The sequence below is a fragment of the Schistocerca piceifrons genome, chromosome 4, assembly GCF_021461385.2.
Source record: "Schistocerca piceifrons isolate TAMUIC-IGC-003096 chromosome 4, iqSchPice1.1, whole genome shotgun sequence".
NCBI lineage: Eukaryota > Metazoa > Arthropoda > Insecta > Orthoptera > Acrididae > Schistocerca > Schistocerca piceifrons.
In genome coordinates this window covers 620,252,075-620,273,417 of record NC_060141.1, presented here as the reverse complement: position 1 = coordinate 620,273,417, position 21,343 = coordinate 620,252,075, and the positions used below count along the sequence as shown (strand labels likewise).

Here is a 21,343-nt window from a genome sequence, read left to right as displayed (position 1 = left end):
GCCATTCAATCATTTGTGAGTAATTAACAAAGAAATTTGTAATTTTGTGTGATGCTGTACAGCCTTAAAATTGACAGTTGTATATACAGTGGTGTTGCAATGTAGGGGTTTGTGTGTGTACCCCAAGTGCAGCAGGTCATGGGTTCGAATTTCATGAGGTGCTTCAAAATTTATTATTAATAAATAAATTACTCATTTACTTGTTTATTATAATAAATTATTTTTAAATACATACTGAACTGAATCTGATCATTTTTGTTAATGAATTGATGTGTTTAAATGTAATTTTTTTCAATTTTTAACCTTTCAGCACATCAGTTTAATCATCATATTGACTTTTATATTTACTCTTATTTTTCCTTTCTATCTTTTGGAATTTTTTGCCTGTGATTTATTTTTGTATTAATTTTGATTTAATCTGTTACATTTTTGTCTATGTTATTGCATTCATTATTTCTATTCCTCATTTCGCACATTTATTTATAATTCCTTCTTTCATTTAAATCTTCACCTGCATTATTTCGTCCATAGTCCAACATCAGTTTCTGTTTTAAATGTTGTAGGATGTTCACTATAAAAGTGCACCTTGTATGAAATGAAAACTACATTTCTGACATTATTCACAGCAAATACATACTATTTTGCCTTTTGATTTTTAACTGATAGATCAGAGTTTTCAAACTTTTGAATATTGTGATATATAAACAAAAATAATTAAAATCACATTCACAAAGATTTCAAATGAAAACAGAATGATTACAAGAAAAAATAAGAGTAAACGAAAAACTTAATACAATAATTAAAATGATGTGACACACTATAAGAAATTTTAAAAAGTTACATAAACCAATTATCTGAGTAACAATAATAATCAAAGTAATTTTGATAAACATTTAAAAATACAAAAATTTGAAGCACCTGATGAAATCTGAAACTTCCATCTTCTGCAAATCAGTCTCATATACTAACCACCATGCTACAACACCTCTACACATAGATCTGTCAAATTTAAAGCTCCAGAATATCACACAAAATTATGAAATTTTTTTCTCAATTACACGTAAATGAGGGCCCACTAAGGTGAATGGCTGCAGTGCTACACAGTTATTCCATGTGGCAACCCCATAAGGACCTCCTTTGGCAGCAAGCACACTGTCCTTCCGCTATTCAGTGACCATGAAAGTTTGAGCACACTTGGCCTCACAAGACAGGACACCCTGGACACTGGCTAGTGAAATATGCATCCTGTGCTCATGCTGCAAGAGGATGAACCCCATTGGTTACATGCAAATGAGGGCCCACTAATGTGAATAGCTGCAGGGTGAGATACCCAAGACCCTAACTTACGTCACCCTGTAGGTGGTTTTAAACAGTCGATCTGACCCCTGCAGACCTTTGCTTATGAGCTAGACTTCAATACATATTTAGTACAGGTCATCTTAACATATAAGGTAGAAATATGTTACATTTAGTTTCATCTTATATTAAATAATAAGGATACGGCAGTGGTGATCCATCTTGAGAACGCACCTGTTGCATACAGAACAGTGATGTGTCCTAGGTGGTTTGGGAGCAATGCATTTTTTGCAGATGCTAGCAGCTTCAGGAATAAGTGCACCCTGATAATAAGTAAAAACAGACAACATAAATAAATATCATAGATATCATTAAAGGCACATAAGTAAAAAATGATGAAGTAGTTGTTATGAAGATGCTCCAGAAGTAAGAACTTCATGATAAGAACTCCCACATTCAGTTTAATAATATTTGTTACTATGAGGCGCATCCAGAAAGAAAGTTTCCTCTTTTTTTTAAAAAGCAAAGACAACACAGTTATGTAAAACACTTTATTGATAACAGGTACAGCAATGTTTGAGCTATTTTCAACACAGTCACCAAGAGAACTGAGACACTTTTCATATCATGGCATCAACTATTATATTCCAGTGTCTTAGAACTCTGCCACCTGTGAATGGAACCAGTGTGCGACAGTCAACTTCAGCTCTTCATCATTGTCAAAATGCTGGTCAGAGAATAAGAATCCACATCTCACCACCAATGACAATCCTGTCGAGAAACTCATTGCTGTCATCATGATATTGCTGCAGAAATGTCAGTGCTGCCCCAAAGTGTTTCGTTTTGTGGTCGAGTGTCAGGTTTTTTGGCACCCACCTGGCACACAATTTCTTGAACAGCAAGTGCTTAGTGACAATTTCACATAACAAGGGTTGTGGCACTGTGTCTGCAGAAAATGGTTGCCATGCTCCATAATCGCAACGCGGTGGTTCTCCAGGATGCGCTGTCACGTCAGCTCTACCAGGTGATCATTGATGAGGGATGGCCACCCACAGTGTTCTTCATCATGGACACTTTGATGATCTTTGGAAGAAAGCCTACAACAGCAATGCACCATCTGTTTGCTCATGATGTTCTGCCCGTAGACCTAACAGAGCTGAAGATGCATTAAGGAACCTTATTACCAACCGAATCTCACAGGCAGTGGAGAATGAATAAGAGACACCAGTCTGGGGCACTGCTGCAGCGGTACTGGTGCCAGATGGGACCGGTCTGGCTGGCATTTGATTGACACATCATAAGTCTGTTGCATTTGTACAATTTTCTCAGCTAAATACAACTACTTTAAAGGAAACAACATTGGAAATCTTACTTTCTGTATCTTCATACAATTGACATGATCTAACAGATGTTATATACAAAAGTGTGAAGAATAAATACTCAGAAATGACTAAAATAAACTAACTAGTTGCAACACAAGAGAGTAATACAATGACATGGCATGCTAACTTTTTTTGTTTTAGTAAATAGTGCTAGAATAACCTGAACAGTTTGCGGTCTTTAACACTGATAACAGAATACATGTGAAAAGATTTCTTATTCAAGGTGGTACATATTTTATAAGGAATGACCTAAAATTGTACAATATTCTACCAGTAATTCATTTCACACAGCAGTTAAAAGCAGCCAAGTTGTACGCATCTGCCGCAATAGACAAAACTTATCTCGTGCTGCCGTTTTTTTTTATACAGAGGGTTCAAAGCCAAATAAAACGCATAAAGGGACTCCTCCCCTTCATTTTTCACTATCAAAGAGGAGTTACTGAGTTTCGACATCCCATACTAGCTTCCAAGATTATCCATGTGAAGGACATTTAGGAAGTGATAAAGCCCCATCCTATTTTTTAGCTTCACCTTACAGGAACCGACATCACTTTCCCATACTCAAAGATTTTCATATCATTGCCTTTTGGTTTACCAAAGAATGCTCTTTAAATCAATATGCAGCTGTAAATATGAAGGGATTCTTTGCAGACTTTCGTAAGAGCCATTTCATAGGTGACATTTGCCACTGCTTGAAAGTGTAACACAAATTAACCTTCAGGGATATTATGTTAGAGACTACTTGCAAATAAGTGACAGTATGTTGTTTCCATTAATTGGCTGAGAATTTTTCAGATAAACTGTTGCATAATCGAGGAAGCTATGTAAAGGAAATAGACAAACATCTGTAAATTACGAGACAGAGTTTCTCACCACTGGTTACTTTCAGGTGGTGAAATGTCTAGTACCGCTAATAAACACACATGGAAGTGACACACTACTTGGCTTTTAGAACTAATGGTTCCTTCCTTAGAGAGTAGAGAGGGATGGTGTGGGGAAGGTTGAAAAGGAATGGAGCATAATACCATGAGATATTACATATCATTGTAAAAGTGATCTATGAGTGAATAAAACGACTACTACTACTACTACTACTACTACTACATTAAAGATAAAGTTAAGAGTCACAAGACAGAATAGAGTAAATATGACCTCTTACAACTTCTGCATATTATTGTAAGAGACTTGACAACTGGATGTAATAGAATACTGTGTAATTGTTATGGTCTATCAGTTTTATTGTATAAATAACATAACCAGAGTATTCAAATACTTATGTCTATAAGACAGCAAATCATGATACTTTTGTGTTCTGTGTTACACACAATTCACACAAAAACCAGAAGTAGTATAGAAAGACGTCAAACATGCTGTAAAATGAGGTGGTAAATGCAGTTAGATTGAGGGTAAGATGATCTGATTTGGGAACGAATGCATTAAGGCATTAACCAAGATACGAGAAACCAAGGAAAGCTGTCTATGAGTCGCTGCTTTTGCACAAGGCAAAGCACATCTGAAGAAGTACAAAGAACTACTTAGGGGGAGCTTGAGAATTTATATAAAAGGAATGATAGAGGTGGTTCAACTAGATTTCTTGAGGAAAAAAGATCATAAGATGTATCATAAAGTTATTTTCTTAACGAAGGGATACCAGAGAATACTCCAAGTGCTATAATTTGTTCAACACTACTAAGAGATAGAAACAATACTTCAAGGAGCTGCTCAACTATGATGAACCTACAAATCTGTTCAAATTACATCCTCATGACACTGTAGATTTAGGTTATCCGCCATCTACATTAGGGGATAGTGAAATTCCAGAAGAACAAAAGCCTGGGACAAGATGGAATCCAGGCAAAAGTTATTCAGGCTGGATGGGCAGGACTCCACAAGAGCATTCACCAACTAATCAAGAGGATCTGGATTGTAGAGAAGATCCCAGAAGACTGGAAGACAATGATCATCTGGCCTATACACAAGAAAGCATCACCCTCCTGAATGTCTACTGTAAGATCTAGTCCAACTGTTTGTTGGATATAAACCAGTTGTTTGCAGAATAAATGACTGGTGAATTTCAGGGTGCTTTTAGAAAGGACCATCTGATTGTGGACAACATCCATATGCTGCAACATCTCATCAAAAAGATGTGGGAATATTTCGAAGATCTTCAAGTGCTCTTCATTTATTTTAAGAAAGTGTATGACTGCATTCACTGAGAGAGCCTGGTGAATTGCCTAGTTGAGATTGGAATACCCAAGAGACTCGTGAAGCTGGTTCGAGTTTGTCTCACTGATTCAAAAGACACAAAGAGACAATGTGGCACCGATATTGTTCATCCTCGTACTTTAAAATCACACTTCTTGGATTTACCAATGATATAGGCCTGCCATCCAATCTGAGGAAGAGCTGATGCCGATGAGTGACCGCGCGGTGGTATGGGAAAGTGGAGTGAGGAAGATTGGTCTCCTTGTGAATGAATCGAAGACTGAGTATCTGGCGATGGGCAGTAATCCTGCTTATTGAAGAGAATCACTTCAGCCCCTGGCAGTTGGAACCTGATCCTACAAAAAGGTCCAGAATTTTAAATATCTGGGGGGGGGGGGGGGGGGGTAATCTTTACAGAGGACACATCGTGTGAAGCAAAAAAAAAATCAAAGCAGCAACCCAAGCTGCAGGCTGATTGCACCTTAGTCTGAGTCAGCTTTTTAAATCACACAGTCCCTCAAGGAATTTAAAACACCAGCTCTACGAAACAGCGATTCAATCAATAAGGCTATACAGTTGCGAAACCTGGAATGTCTGGAAAAAAGTTCTTAAACAATCTTCTAGTTTTCAGGTGGAAAGTCTTTAAGATCTATGCTCCTTTGACTGGATGATATCTACTACAGACTAAATATTACAGGCCTGATGAGAACCACATGGTGGCTTTTATGAGCAGGGCACAGCTTGGGTGGATAAACACCATTGGCCTTTGAAATCTGTGGCTTTTACTCCCCACAGAAGAAGACCTCTAGGCAGGGAAAAAAGGCATAGAGATGGAACCCATGGGGACCTGCTGCAGATTGACACAGAGAGTGATTGCTGGCAGAAAGCAGGAAGTAGAAGCCACTGCGAGAAGAGTTTTTTAGCTGCATGCGGTACTGTGAGCCTGATCATGTAAAGTAAAGTAAATTACATACTATGGATTATATAATCCCTTTTTAACTGGAGCAAATACAACAAATAATCATGGCTTTAGCAGCAGTGATCTAATATGTGAAACATGAAGATCACACGCAACATAAAAGAGTAAAACACGTTAACAGTATGCTGTGTATTAGTAAGTATGAAAGCTAGACACAGGAAAAGGCCCAGCAGGAGGTTGAAATAATGATATTTGGTCAATTGTTTTTGTGTTCTCCCTGTAGTAGACTTTTGCTGACAATATGAATGTGCAGCCATATTAGGCATTAAAGAAATCATCAAAATGTCTAGAGAAGCATGAACAAAATAGTACTCAATTATATGAAAGTGTTGACCATTTTCTTACAAATACTTTCAGTGGATAAAAATGTTGTGACAAACATAATAGCTCAATTGTGCAATGAATGACAGACTACTAAGAAACACTGGTTATAGTAATTTTTATTTGAATATGAATGCTGCTCCTTGCTACTATATTTGCTACTGCAGTGGGGGCAATCATTTTCCTTCAGGAGCAAAAAAATTATTTTCAAGCTCATGGTGTGTAACCTGCCCCATATTACAGGTGTGTTGTCAGAGTAGTATCAGCCTGGATGAAGGGACGGACAGGGAGGGAGACAGACAAGACGGGATGAACAGAGACAATGGACAGAGACAGGGATGGGGTGGAGAGGAGCAGATTGGAGCAGGAGGTAAGTGGATGAGGTAGGCAGAGGGCTGTAGGAAGAGAAAGAGATGAAAACAGTGAGAGAGGAGCAGGTGTGGTCAATATTGTGTCAAACATATACACAGGCGATGCCGCACGGAAAAGGCGAGTGACTAATAGAAGAAGAAAACATATGGAACAGTTGACCCTGAGGTTAGATTCACCCACCTAACTGGAAAGGTTTTGTTCCCTTGCACAAAACAGCACCTTTCCTTTGCAAAAGTCGATAGCCGTGTCTTAAGTAAATCTATTGAGAGAAGCTGGTCAGTGAATTTAGTTAACTGAAGAGTAAGTCAGAGCTTCCCTCTGGTTATGTTGTAGGAGGTGTGAGAAAGTTGGAGGCCAACAGGAGGAAATGGAGAAGACAGTCATTTGACCAAAGCACAGCCAGCCAGTAGATGCAGAGCTACCAACTCGTTTGCTCTAAGTGATTAATTTTGGTTCTGTTGTAGAAGACTACGAGGAAGTAGAGAAGGTGCTCATCTGACAAACAAGTGTGACTAGACATACACTGTGTGCTGTGGTATACCTTATACGCAACACTGAGAACACTACTCTATTTGTAATTAAAAATTAATAATGTTTGGTTATTATTAAGTGATAACAGTCAATGGATTAGTGCTAAACTGCAAACTCAAAGTCTGTGATACAGTTTCTTATCTCGCTGACTAAAGGCTCCACAGGTACTGACTCAATGCCTCAGAGTCGCACTCAACAATGCCCTCCAGCCAAAGCTTCTTCCAAGCAGAAGTGAGAGTTCTCTTGATAACCCCTTCACATGCTTTTTTGATCATCTTGATGCAGACAATGATGTTGACGTGATGTCTCCAAAACTCTCTGAGAGTGAGATTGGTAGCTCAGTCAACTCAAAGCAATCCTTGAAGAGTGCTTTAGTTTAGAGCTTCTTGAAGTTAGGAAAAAGTCTGCTAGTCCATAGGCTGGAGTAACAGAAAGTTGTTGGGAGGCAGAAATTGGATCTTGATTAATTTAAATTCTTCAAGGTGGTGGTCTTGTAGGCCTGGAGAATGGGCAGTAGTATTGTCCATAACAAGCAAGACATGGAGTGGCAGATTCATCTTACGTACATATTTTTTCACCGAAGGACCATACACTTCATTGATCCAATCAAAAAAAAAAAAAAAAAAAAAAAAAAAAAAAAAAAAAAAAAAAAAAAAAAAAAAAAAATCGTGTGTTACTCAAGCCTTGTTGTTGGATCTCCTCATCACATTTAACTTTATCTTCTGGTCTTTACACTTCTCAAAGGCTCATGGAGTTTCTGAATGGTAAACAAACAGCGGTTTAATTTTCAAACTGCCACTTGCATTAGCACAAATAGCAGTGTGAGACAGTATTTCATTGGCTTGTGACCCAGCAATGCATTCTCCTCTGCTGTTATAAAGGTATGCTTTGGCATCTTTTTCCAGAATAGATCCATCCCACCACAATTAAATACCTGTTGCAGCAGATAGCTCTCAGAATCTACAAGCAACTTGAAGTTCCTGATGAAGTTCCCTGCTGCCTTTGAGTCAGAGCTGGCTGCTCTGCCATGCCCCACTACACTGTGGATGCCGGTTCTTCTCTTGAACTTCTCAAACCACCCATGGCATCCCCCAAACACTTCGTCAGCCGCTGATGACCCTGGAGTCTTCTTAATGAGGTCAGCAAAAATCATTCCTCATACTCTCACAGTTAATTTTCTGGTTAATTGTGGTGCCTTGCAATTGCTTTTCATTTACTCATAAGAGACCCAACCTTTTGACGTAGTCCAGAATACAAAACCGTTGTTTAGATACTCTTGTCCTTCCCCTTGAAGCATCTATCTCCTTAACCTTGTCCTTGTTCTTGAGGATAGTGCAAATAGTTGATGCAAAAAAAAAAATGGCTCTGAGCACTATGGGACTTAACATCTGTGGTCATCAGTCCCATAGAACTTAGAACTACTTAAACCTAACTAACCTAAGGACACCACACACAGCCATGCCTGAGGCAGGATTCAAACCTGCGACCGTAGCGGTCACGTGGTTTCAGACTGAAGCGCCTAGAACCGCACGGCCACACCGGCCGGCATAGTTGATGCAGACCAATCGTGTGTGTTTGCTAAATCAGCAACACTCGTACCACATTTGTGTTTTGCAATGATTTTACTTTTCATTTCTAAGGTCATTTCCTTTCTCTTGCGGCCATCTTCTTGTGGCTTTATCTTCGTGGACATTTCTATGAATGTTATTCAAATTTGCACAAAAAACACGTGAACACAAGTTTAGAAAAATGCGTGTACAAAAGGCGCACTAAGACAGTAGCAGTAAGCACGCTAAACCCAGACTGTAGTATGTACTCAAGACATTGTTCATATGCTGCTGCCAACAATAAAGGTGTGCTTATTGTTGAACGTTTCTACCACTGCAAACAAATGACTGGTGACGTCGCACTAAATTGTCGTCGCTCATTGTGCAAACCATTTCTCATTAAACGAGTCATTTTTTACAATTTGTTTTGCTCGCTATGTGAATTGCACATTATGGCAGTTGCTCATTAAGTGAGGTTCCACTGTAATCAGTTCCGTGTGTGTGTTATACTAAATTAGTCCTGGGATAAGTTAAAATTTTCTTGGCTTTACATATTTCAGAATTTATGTACATGATATCTTGGGCATGTTTCATGAAGTTCCTCCACTTTTATTAAACAAGTGCAGTCATTTCTAGAGCATTCTTATTTTGTCACAACATCTAAACAACATCTTCCAGTAACAATAAAGACATATGGACTATAGGAATGAGCAGGATGGTGAACCGGAGATGATGAGCACATTGCAGTAAGAGTACATGATACATTCATAATAAATATTTGCATCATTGCAGAACTTTTTAATAAGCATATCTTAATTTTTGCTGAAAAGACGGTGTTGTCAGGTGTAGCAGATAAAGCCATAGAATATTTCAGATCAACCACTACAAATAAATTCAATAATACAAATATGACTGTCACTACAGCAGAAGATGTAATGATCACCTTAAAATCTTCCACATAAAAGAAATATAGTGGCTGCGACAATAGATTACTAAGGTTAATTAAACAGTGTTGTTCTGAATCTTGTAATGTATTAAGTTAGTTGTATAACCAGCAAATTATGACTGCATTAATTCCCAAACACTTGAAATATGCTGAATTTAAGCCTCTGTATAAGAAAGAATATAAAGAAATACCATCAAATTCCATCAATTTAATTTTAGTCAGCATTCTCAAAAATTTTAGAAAAAGATTATGTACAGGTACCTTCTCAATCTTCTGCCTACAAATAATGTCTAGTCAAAGTCATAGTTTGTATTTCTAAATGGTTCCAATTTTGAGAAGGCTATTTACAAATGCAGCAAAAATGTACTTAATTTGTTAAACGATAAATTACAGGCTACTGGTATATTCCATAATTTGTCAATGGTATTTGGCTGTGTAAATCACAATATCCTTTTAAGTAAATTAGATTATTATAGTGTAACAGGAAAATGCCACAAAATGGTCCAAGTCTTATCTCTTACAGAAAATAAAGGATTCAAAGAGTCCTGTACTATGATATCAATCATCACACAGCTGGGAAATTGTTACATGTGGCGTCCTACAAAGCTTCATCTTAAGCCCTTACTTTCTGTGTACATTCATGACCTATCATGATAACTTTTACCAGATGCCAAGTTTGTTCTGTTTGCAAGTGATACAAACATTTAAATGAATACAAAAACAATTATAGTTCTTAAAGAAGAGCTGTTAATCAAATTTTCATGGACATTAATAAATGGCCACTAGCTAATTCTTTGTAATTAAACTTTGAACAGATAACAAAATATGGAGTTAAAATCCTTTAACAGTATATACCTAAAATATGACAAGCAGATATAAGAAGTTGATAGTGTCATATTCTTGGGATTGCCACTTGATTCAATTGGGAGGAGCATAATGCAGAATTGTTGAGGTGCGTGAATAAATCTTTATTCACAGTGTGGATGTTGTCAAGCATTGGGGATGTAAAAATAAAAAAGGTAGATTGTATTTTCATTCCAAAATGTCATATGGGATCTCTTTTTTTTCTTTTTTTTCCCTCTTTTTTTTCTTTTTGTTAACTCGTCAAACCAAACTAAAGTTCTGAGACTCCAAGACTGTAGTATGAATTATTTGTAGAGTGAGCTCAAGAACACCCTACAGAGACCTGATCAACAAACAGAGCATACTAACTACTGTGTCCCAATATATTAATTTTATAAAGACATTTATCATGCATAACATATTTCTTTCTCAAAGTAGCAATTCAATTCAGTGCATGGACTCAATACTAGAAATCATAATATCGTATATAAAGATTTGACATCATTTTGGTCCATAAAGGTGTCAGCTATTCAGAAACAGACATTTCTAATAACTTCCTGTCAGTGATAAAAAGTTTAGCTACTAATAAAGTTCAACTTAAGAGTCAAGTTTTGCAGTCTGTGTCATCAAACATTCAATTAACAACCAAAGTTGCCCTCTTACTGCACTCACCTCTGGAGGAAAACCAGGTGAAACAACAGCTGCCATATAATAGTGGAAACAGATGTTACCCAAAAGCCAGTGGCCAGTGATCAAAAGCATCACAGTGACTGCTGGGCTTTTCTCCCACCAATGAGGTATCCCCAAACAATAGGCAATCAAGACCACTGACACTGTCAGGGAGCATACCACAAACACACAGATCTGAAACACACAGATGAATTTGGTCGCAGGATAATATTCAAAGTTCCATATGAAGATTTAACATAGTAAAACCATATCACTGTACTGTAACTGATTTCTACATTTGTCATCCGCATAGTGTGGCCCACAAAGTGCAGGTATACTTATTAGCATATTTGTTGACTAGTTACTCATCTGAATGCATTGTGATTTATTCGTCTGATAACATACACATGTTAATTATTTGATTAGAGTACAGGGGACAAGTCAAAATATGGTTAATACAATTTCACTGATATGAAACTACAGTTAATAAGATGGAGTTGTATTTAAATATTAATGTAACTTTTTTTGTGAAAAGATACCATTACATATTCACATAACAAGACAACCAATAACCTACATCCTGCTCAAATATTCAGCTGTTCATTCATGAAATCTTCAACTGAGTAGTAGCATCACTGAAACAGAGTATCATGTAGCTCTGTCTTCAGTGAATCTGCATTCATGCTCTGATTGTTCTTAGCTTATAGTCTGTTGTGAATTTTCATTTCTATACACCGGGGTGACTGAGCATAAAAGTTTAAACAGTTAGCAGGGAGCATAGAATTTTCATTTCTTGTATTATAAGTGTGATCAAAGTAGTTCTCATTGCGTAATTCTAAATTGTGCAAAAAAGTGATAATATCATAGATATATATATGGACCGTACAGTTAATTATTTTAGATTTTTAAATAATGATGGGGCATTCGTATTGATTGGTAGGTCATTAATGTGGAATAGAAACAATACGTATCATAGGATAGAACCTTGTGGGACACTTTGCGTTACTGTCTTCCATTTAGAAGAATAATTTGCTGTGTTTATAGAGACAACCTCATTTTGTTTCCTATTGCACAAGTATAAGTTAGCCAATGTAGAACACTATCCCTAGTTTCACACCTGTCAAGCTCATGGATAAGAAGTGCATGATTTACTAAGTCAAAGGCTTTTGTGAGGTCACAAAAAATCCCTGCAACTTTATTTTTATTGTCTAATGAAGTGCAAATCTTATCAGCAAACTCGTGAACTGCATCAATAGTGATTTTTCCCCATGCTGGAAGCCAAATTGATTTTTCAAAATAATCTCATACTTTAAAATTTTGAATCCTGTGTGGCAGCAGCTTTTTCAGATACTTTTGACCAGACTGGAAGAAGAGATATGAAATGATTGTTTCCCATATTCTCTCTTGACCCTTGAGTTTAGATTGCTCAACACTGAGATGATTACTGTCCACACAAAATTACTTTTCAGTTATTGGGCCTAACCTAAGAGCCAGCCACTCTGGTGCACATTTACATATATGGCTTAACAATTTAGGGAGTACTATTTTTGAACTGAAAATACAATTCACTGTAACCATCAAACTTATTATTCATTTCACTATATATTTTGGACAATTATGCCTCTATCACAAGGTGGAAGTGTGGCAGATGTACAATATTTGAGTAACCTATGCCACTATCTAGCAGCAGAAGGCAAAAGGCTATTAAACCTCAAATTTATGTAGATGTTCTGACTGTATATGTGAACAGTAACAAATGTAGCTACCTTTCAGTGGTTACCAGCTTCTTTTTCACAACCTGTCAAAGTTGGGTCGATCTCAAGTAAAAGAAAGCTGACGCAATTGGTCCTAATTTTAAAGTACAAGCAAGTGTTTTCTTTGAAGACCGGAGTGGTGACAGATTTTGTGTGCAAGTTAAAGATAAAACTTGATAACCCCCCCCTTTCTTATTTTTTTCCCAAAGCTATTCCTTACCAGTGGCACTTAAAGACAGTGTAAGAAAGGAAATTGAATGGATGGACGATGAATGGGTGTGTCAGAGAGAGTTTGAACACCTTACTGCTTTGATAATGGTAACAAAATTAGATAGTTTGATCAGACCAGTTTTGGATGCCCAAACACTAACACAATTTTTTAAACAAAGAGGGAAATCCTATGAGCAACTTGTAATGATGGGAAAAGGGAAAATGTTTAGAATACAAGGAGATAAATTTGGTACTTCTAAGGAGCCATAAATTAAGTATCAAGCGAGAAACTGGTTAAAAATATCTATCTTCAAGTAAGAACCCCTTTGTAATTATAAGAATACCTTACCAGAAGCAGAATCAAACAATAGAAAATCAAGGATGGATTATGAAAAGGATATTATGAAGTATTATGAAAAGGATAGTTACTACTCATCATACAGCGGAGATGCTGAGTTGCAGACAAGCACAACAAAAAGACCGTCTCAAAGTGAGCTTTCAGCCAACAAGGTCTTCATCAAAAATAGACAAAACACACACACACACACACACACACACACACACACACACACACACACACACACACACACAGTCTAGCTGCTGAGGCCAGACTGCAAGCATCAGTGGACAATGGAAGAAGCAACTGGGCGGTGGGGATAAGTAGTAGGCTGGGATGGGGAGGAGTAGGGATAGCACAGGGTTGGGGTGGTGGACAGTAAAGTGCTGCTTGTGGGAGAATACAGAGACAAGGTGGAGAGAGGGTAGGACAGCTAGGTGCAGTTGGAGAGAGGCAGCAGAAGGAGAGAAGTAAATAGATTGTGGGTGCATTGGTGGAATAGAGGTCTGTGTAGTGCTGGAATGAGAACAGGCAAGGGGCTATGTGTATAGGACAGTGACTAACAAAGGTTGAGGCCAGGAGGGTTACAGGAATGTATGATTTATTGCAGGCAGAGTTCCCAACTGCGCATCTCAGAAAAGTTAGTGTTTGTACGAGGAATCCAGATGGCACAAGCCTTGAAGCAATCACTGAAATGAGGAACGTCATGTTGGGCGGCATGTTCAGAAATCAGGTGGTCCAGCTGTTTCTTGGCTACAGTTTGTCACTGGCCATTCATGTGGACAGACAGCTCATTAGTTTTCATGCCCATGTAAAACAAAGTACAGTGGTTACAGCTTGGCTTATAGATCACATGACTGGTTTCACAGGTAGCCCTGCCTATAGGTGATGCTTGTGACTGGACTGGAGTAGGTGGTGGTGGGAGGATGTATGGGACAGGTCTTGCATCTAGGTCTACTACAGAAATATGAGGCGATGGGTTGGGAGCAGGAGTTATTTAGGGATGGGCAAGAATACTGTGTAGGTTCAGCAGGCAGCAAAATATCATTGTTGAAGGGGTGGGAAGGATAGTGCATGGGACATTCCTCACTCCAGAGCATGATGAGAGGTAGTCAAAAGCCTGGCAGAGAATGTGATTCAGTTCTCAAGTCCTCAGTGGTATAGGAAGGCACAGGAGATCTGTTTTTGTATGAGGTTGGGAGGGTAATTACAGTGTGTCAAGGCCTCAGTGAGACCCTCGATCTATTTGGAGAGGGGCTGCTCATCACTAAAGATGCGTGGCAGCTGTTGAAGTGGAGGTACTGCAAGTGGCTGGTAGGTTTGATATGTATAGAGGTACTGATGTAGCGATCTTTGACGTGAAGGTCAACATTGAGGAAGGTGGGTTGTTTGGTTCATAGGACCAGGTAAAGCAAATTGTGACGAAGCAAGCTGGGATATTTTTAATTCCCCTCTTGTTTTGCCATCTGCCTCCTTAATATGTTTTGTTACTTTTAACTATTTACCATTAGCATATGTGAATATAATCTGCATTTTCATAAAAGAGAAAGACTGGCCCTCAGTTTTAACGAATATAACACCAGATCTAATTTTGTGTTTAGTTTTTTATGTATGTAATTGATTTTCTAATTTATTTTGACTATTCCTAGTTAGTATCTTTCGCTATAGAGTGAAATCAGTAATTGTTTCTTAACTTAAATCCTACTGTTGACGTACAAACAGATATAAATTCTGTACTAATTATAAACATTTGGAATATGAAATACTAGTAATCTTAAAGTATCTATTTGGCTCTAATAGAAAACATGTTAGCAAAACCAGCGCTGAATTAATTTCAAGGTAATTAACAGTTTTATCAAAAGTATTGTTTTCATAACTATATATGTTAATTTCATGATTTAAACAAATAATTCGGCCTAACTCTTGCAGTAGAAGAAACTGTTAAAAAGAACCAATTTTTTAATGTATTCAGTTAATTTAATGAGTTAAGTTTTAATTGTAATTTCTGTAAATTTATCTTCAAACAATGTGTAGTTTCAGTACCGATTATTGTAATGATATATAAGGGCCCGATTTTAGGTCACAAGACAGTCAATCCATGGCCAAGTTTCAGACGAGAAACCTCTGCTGGTTATTACAACAACAATGCTTCAATTTTCTTGTGAAATAAGTGTTAAACAATTAGGTTGTGTGTAAAAACCAATGACAGTGACTGCTCCATATGTACCTGATTATTCTTCAAAAACTGTGGACTTTGTGGTTATGTTTTTACTGCTTGTAGATGTTCAACAGCAAACTATTGTAGCAGTATGTGGGGTTTCGCCTGCAAACTATTAATGAGGCTTATCGCAAGTTAAACAATATGTACTGGCCATATAACTGTGTATTACTGGGGGACTGCGAACAGTAAAATTAAAGTACTATGAAACACTACTGTGCACCTGTTGGTTGGTTGGTTTGGGGAAGGAGACCAGACAGCGTGGTCATCGGTCTCATCGGAATAGGGAAGGATGGGGAAGGGAGTCGGTCGTGCCCTTTCAGAGGAACCATCCCGGCATTTGCCTGGAGTGATTTAGGGAAATCATGGAAAACCTAAATCAGGATGACCGGACGCGGGATTGAACCGTCGTCCTTCCGAATGCGAGTCCAGTGTCTAACTACTGCGCCACCTCGCTCGGTACTGTGCACCTGTCAGCTACATAATTTGCAGTAGTCAGTGTAGGGATCCACAACTCATTCTTTCAGCCAGTGGAGCAATGTAGTATGATGACACCAAGGACAATAAACAGTCAACAAAGAAATATAAAGCAGGTGGAACAGCCACAAAATGGAGAAGGTGTTGAGGTTCTTGAGGAATACAGATAGTGTGTTCTCACCCTCAATCCAGGTCACAATGAAATTAGAATTACATTAATACCTTCAGCTGCTAACGGGCATTATATATATCAATGGGGACAGGTGAAAATGTGTGCAGCCCCCCCCCCCCCCCCAGACTCAAACACCCAGGATCTCCTCCTTACACGGCAGATGCTTTATCCATCTGAGCCACTGAAGGCACAGAGGATAGCGCAACTGCAGGGATATCTCGCACACGCCTCCCGTGAAACCCACATTCTCACCTTGTATGTCCACACACTACATTCGTAGTGTCCCACCACATCACACTCATTACTCGTGGAAGACTTTCTTACTAAGTCCCGTAAGAGTTCGGGGAATGTGTGTGCATCCGCACAGAAGGAGGTCATGGCCCGTGTTGCCAGAACAATATACTTATATGGATATGGTGTCTGTTCTTTCGGACATGGCCACTAAAAATAGAGATACACTCAATATGGAGCCCTGCGGGACCCCATTCTCCTGAATATGGGGGGAACTATGGGAGACACCAACTTGGACATGGAAAGTACAACGTGACAGGAAATTTTGGATAAAAAATCGGGAGCGTGCCTCTGAGACCTCACTCATATAATGTGGCAAGGATATGATGTTGCCAGGTCGTGTCGTACGCTTTTCATAAATCAAAAAAGATGGCAACCAGGTGTTGGCATCTGGAAAAGGCTGTTCAAATGACACACTCGAGGGACACAAGATTATCAGTGGTAGAGTACCCTGGCGGAAGCCCAACCTGATGTGGAGCCAGTAGGCCACATGACTCCAACTGCTGACACACCATACATTCCAGCACCTTACAAAGAACATTGGTGAGGCTGATGGGCCGGCAGCTATCCAGATCAAGTGGGTTTAAACACCGGAATGCTGGTGCTTTCCCGCCACTGCGATAGAAAGACACCATCACACCAGAAGATTATGAGGAGATGTCGCTTGTAGTCAGATGAGAGATGTTTAATCATCTGAGCGTGGATCCGATCTTGCCCAGGAGTTGTCGGGGCAATGTGCAAGGGCACTGAGGAGCTCCCACTCTGTAAATGGGGCATTATAGGGTTCACTGTGACGTGCAGCAAACGAGAGGACTTTCCTTTCCATGCCCCATTTGAGGGTGTGAAAGGCTGGGAGGTAGTTCTCTGATGCAGAGGCTCGAGCATAGTGTTCAGCAATCACATTTGCGTCGGAAAATAACACACCATTGATGTTAACGCCAGGGACACCTGTTGGGGGTCTGGCACCCAAATAGATGTCTGGTCTTCGTCCAGACTTGTGAAAGTGATGTATGGCACTCAATGGTCGAGACTTCTCTCCCAACACTCCTGCTTCCATCTTTTGATAAGCTGGCAAACGCGAGCACGGAGCTACTTAAAGGCCATTAAGTGCTCCAGAGAAGGGTGCCACCTATGCCGCTGTAGAGCTCACCAGCAGTCCTTAATTGCCTCAGCAACTTCTGGCGATCACCAAGGGACCGCCTTTTGCCGGGGGAACCCTAAAGAGCGAGGGATCGTGTTTACCACCACAGTAACAATTGTTGTAGTCACCTGTTCAACCATCACATCGATGTTACCATGTGGGGGAGAGTCAACGGTGACAGCAGAGGTGAAAGATTCCCAGTCTGCTTTGTTTAAAGCCCATCTGGGCAGGTGTTTGTGGGCCTGACACAGGGGCAGTGACAGGAAGATGGGGAAGTGGTCACTACCACGCAAGTCGTCACGTGCTCTCCAGTGGATAGATGGAGAAGCCCTGGGCAGCAAATGGATAAATCAATGGCCGAGTAACTACCACAAGCCACACCAAAATGTTTGGCGGCCCCGGTATTTAACAGGCAGAGGTCAAACTGAGACAGTAAAGCTTCAACATCTCTGTCTCGGCCAGTAAGCATGGTGCCACCCCACAAGGGGTAGGAAAGGTTTAGGGAGTTGATCAATCAGTGCAGCTAATACATTCAGGGATACTGCATCACCTGGAGGAAGATATACATTGCAGACAGTTATTTCCTACATCGTTCTTATTCTGACAGCCACAGCTTCAAGAGGGGTTTGAAGGGGCACAGTTTTACTACAGACCGAGTTTAGGACATAAACGCAAATTCCACATGACACTCGATTATAGTTGCTATGGTTCCTGTAATATACCTTATAGCCACGGCGGGCAGGGGTCCACACTGCCAGGAACCAGGTTTTCTGGAAGGCAATGCAGAAAGCAGGTGTAAAGCTTAACAGTTGCCGTAGCTCAGCCAGGCGGTGAAAAGACTGCCACAATTCCACCGGAAGATGAAGCCATCATGAGACTGGGAAGGCATGGAACATTCAATGAGGCAGTTTATGCCTCAGGGTCACCTGCTGCCACCGACTTATTGCCTGAGCAGTCCATATCCCTTGTGTCTGAGGGTCTGATGAGTTCTAGGTCCTCAGTGGATGCCAGAATCTCCACCTTATCCCCAGACACAGAGCTTGTATGTAGCGGTGTTTTCCTTGGTCTTAGGGGTCTTCTTTTTGGACTTGGGTTTCTCTGGCCGGGAGGGCTTCACTGATTCAGTCTCCGGGACTGAGGATGAGCAAGAAGCCCTATAACCAGCTGCTTTTGGGCACTGGCGGGCGTCATCTTTCCCACTAACAAAACCTGGGAAGGGAGTGACCCAAGGAACCCCTTCCTGGTGAGAGGAGCTGAAGATGACTTACGCTTCTCCAGCTGAGAAGTGGAGACTGCTGTCCCCGATGGTTGGGGGGGGGGGGGGGGGGGGGCAGTGCTCCCAAGGTAGGTGGTGTGGGAGCAACAGAGGGAGAAGTGCCCCCTACCATCAAGGGGGCATGTGTAGCCTTTTGGCTCTGAGAGATGACTGAAATTCGCGGAACTGATGGGGCTACAAATGTTCCCGTAGCAGCAGCGTATGAGGAGGTCATAGCCACAGGATGTAGGCGCTCATATTTTCGTTTAGCCTCAGTGAGGTCAGTCGGTCCAGCATCTTGTATACCATGACTTTCTATAAAATCCAGCAGTCTGGCGAGCAAGAAGAATGGTGCTCTCCATATTCGACACGGATGGGGGAACATGGAGTATTGGGATGTGATGGACGTCCGCAACCTCGGCATATGACACTGGAAGTACAGTGGGAAGACATATGGCCAAACTTCCAGCATTTAAAGCGCTGCATTGGGGGAGGGATATATGGCTTGACATCACAGTGGTAGACCATAACCTTGAACTTCTCGGGTAAGGTGTCACCCTCGAAGGCCAAGGTGAAGGCACCGGTGGCAACCTGATTATCCCTCGGACTCCGATGGACGTGCTGGACGAAATGAATACCTCGCTGCTCTAAATTGGAGCACAGCTCGTCAGCAGACTGCAAAAGAAGGTCCATGTGGAATATAACACCCTGGACCATATTTAAGCTCTTATGTGGCATGATGGTAACAGAAACATCCCCCAACTTGTTACAAGCGAGGAAAGCCCGTGACTGGGCAGAAGGATGCTGTTTTTATCAAGACTGACTCGGATCGCATTTTGGACAAGCCCTCCACCTCTCCAAACGTGTTCTCTAAATGCTTTACAAAAAACCGTGGCTTCATCAAAACAAAGGAGTACCCATCAGTTCTTGTACATATAAGGTGAGTAAGGTTCGCTACCATCCTTAGCCTGGTGTTCCTCCCATGGTGTGGCCAAGGAGGGTAATGATTTAGGTTTGCACTTTCTGGCATTGTACTGAGACTTGAAATGCTTAGATACTGCTGGTATTTGATCACCAGCAAATGATGATGTGGTACGCTTCATCGCACATCATCTGCCCTGATGCCACCCACTCTGACCAGGGGGCCTCCCCACGGGTGTATCTCTGCCGGTAGCTTTTCAGAGGACTCCCTCGTGGCTCAAATGTGATGCAAGCATCCCACTTGGATTATAGGGGAAATACAAAATCATGCTAAAGGCAAGTCAAAGTTTTCTGAAAATTAAGAAGAGTCTCTCAAACTTAAAGCCAACATTATGACTTTCTTGGCAACTCTGAATATAAAATCATTAATATATCAGCAAGAAGAAGTAAGTGACTAAAGCTCTCTACTAAAATAAAATTCTAGCACCATCATTTCAAAAAACTTCCTTTACACATAAAGAAATGTTTGATTGGATGGATATTGTTTCTTTGATAGCAAAGTCCAAAAGAGAGCGACAAACACCCTACTTCTCAACACATCATTTACTGTCAATAACAAAATCTTTAGGTCTGTCTCAGCCTTTGAAATACTTATGTACTAACAAAATATTGTGCAACCACAACACACTTTTATTAATGTCCATACCACAACAAATGATAAAAATCAGGAGGCTTTTGAAAAAAAACAGGCAAATTATGGAATGCAGTAGATACTAAAATGATGAAGATCCCAAAATGCCATGAAAGACCTTACTGTGTGATTTTAGAACACAGACTGTGGGAAAAAAAACACTATAGGAGTAGTGTTGGATGCTAACTGCTAAATAAAAAGAACAACAAAAATAGAAAGTGTTTTGTTGAGTTATGTGATAGCCTCAATTCTCTACTGATATTTGCACATTCTTGTTGCCTGTCCAGGAAGCAAACAACATAGGTCTCACTTGATACAACGACGGGGGAATTTCAAATTTATCTCAAAGACACAGGAAAAAAAAATGTTGATCCCATACCACCTAACAGGAAGAGGAAAACAGCTGGCTCTCATTTCAACACCAAGAAACTAAACGAAAACATAATTCAAAGAGCTATCTTGACCAGTGAAGAGAGGGGGGAAAAAATACAACAAAAAGTGATCATCCATAAATACCAAAAATTCATCATTAAAGTGATTTTCCTGAATCGCTTCAGGCAATTGCTGGGATGGTTCCTTTGAAAGGGCACGGCTGACTTCCTTCCCCATCCTTCCCCAATCCGATGAGACCGATGACCTCACTGTATGGTCTCCTCCCCCAAATCAATCCCCTCATCATTAAAATTCTGTCCTAAGCCCACGTGTCTATACACTGCTGGGTGTCTTATCCACTTTGAGAGATGTTTACCAGCAGAATCACAAAGAAAAGAGAGAGAGAGACCCTA

At 40.0% G+C, this 21,343-nt stretch overlaps 1 protein-coding gene across 2 annotated transcripts in view; it reads right to left on the bottom strand.

Annotated features, from left to right (window-relative positions):
* Nucleotides 1-21,343, bottom strand: part of LOC124796362 (palmitoyltransferase ZDHHC16B) — an 86,110-nt gene that overhangs the window by 47,858 nt on the left and 16,909 nt on the right. For both annotated transcript variants that reach the window (XM_047260520.1, XM_047260519.1), the window contains exons 4-5: nt 11,095-11,286; nt 1,502-1,619 (exon numbers count right to left, since the gene is read on the bottom strand). In XM_047260520.1, coding sequence (XP_047116476.1) covers nt 1,502-1,619; nt 11,095-11,286 — 310 coding nt within the window. The remainder of the gene's footprint in view (nt 1-1,501; nt 1,620-11,094; nt 11,287-21,343) is intronic.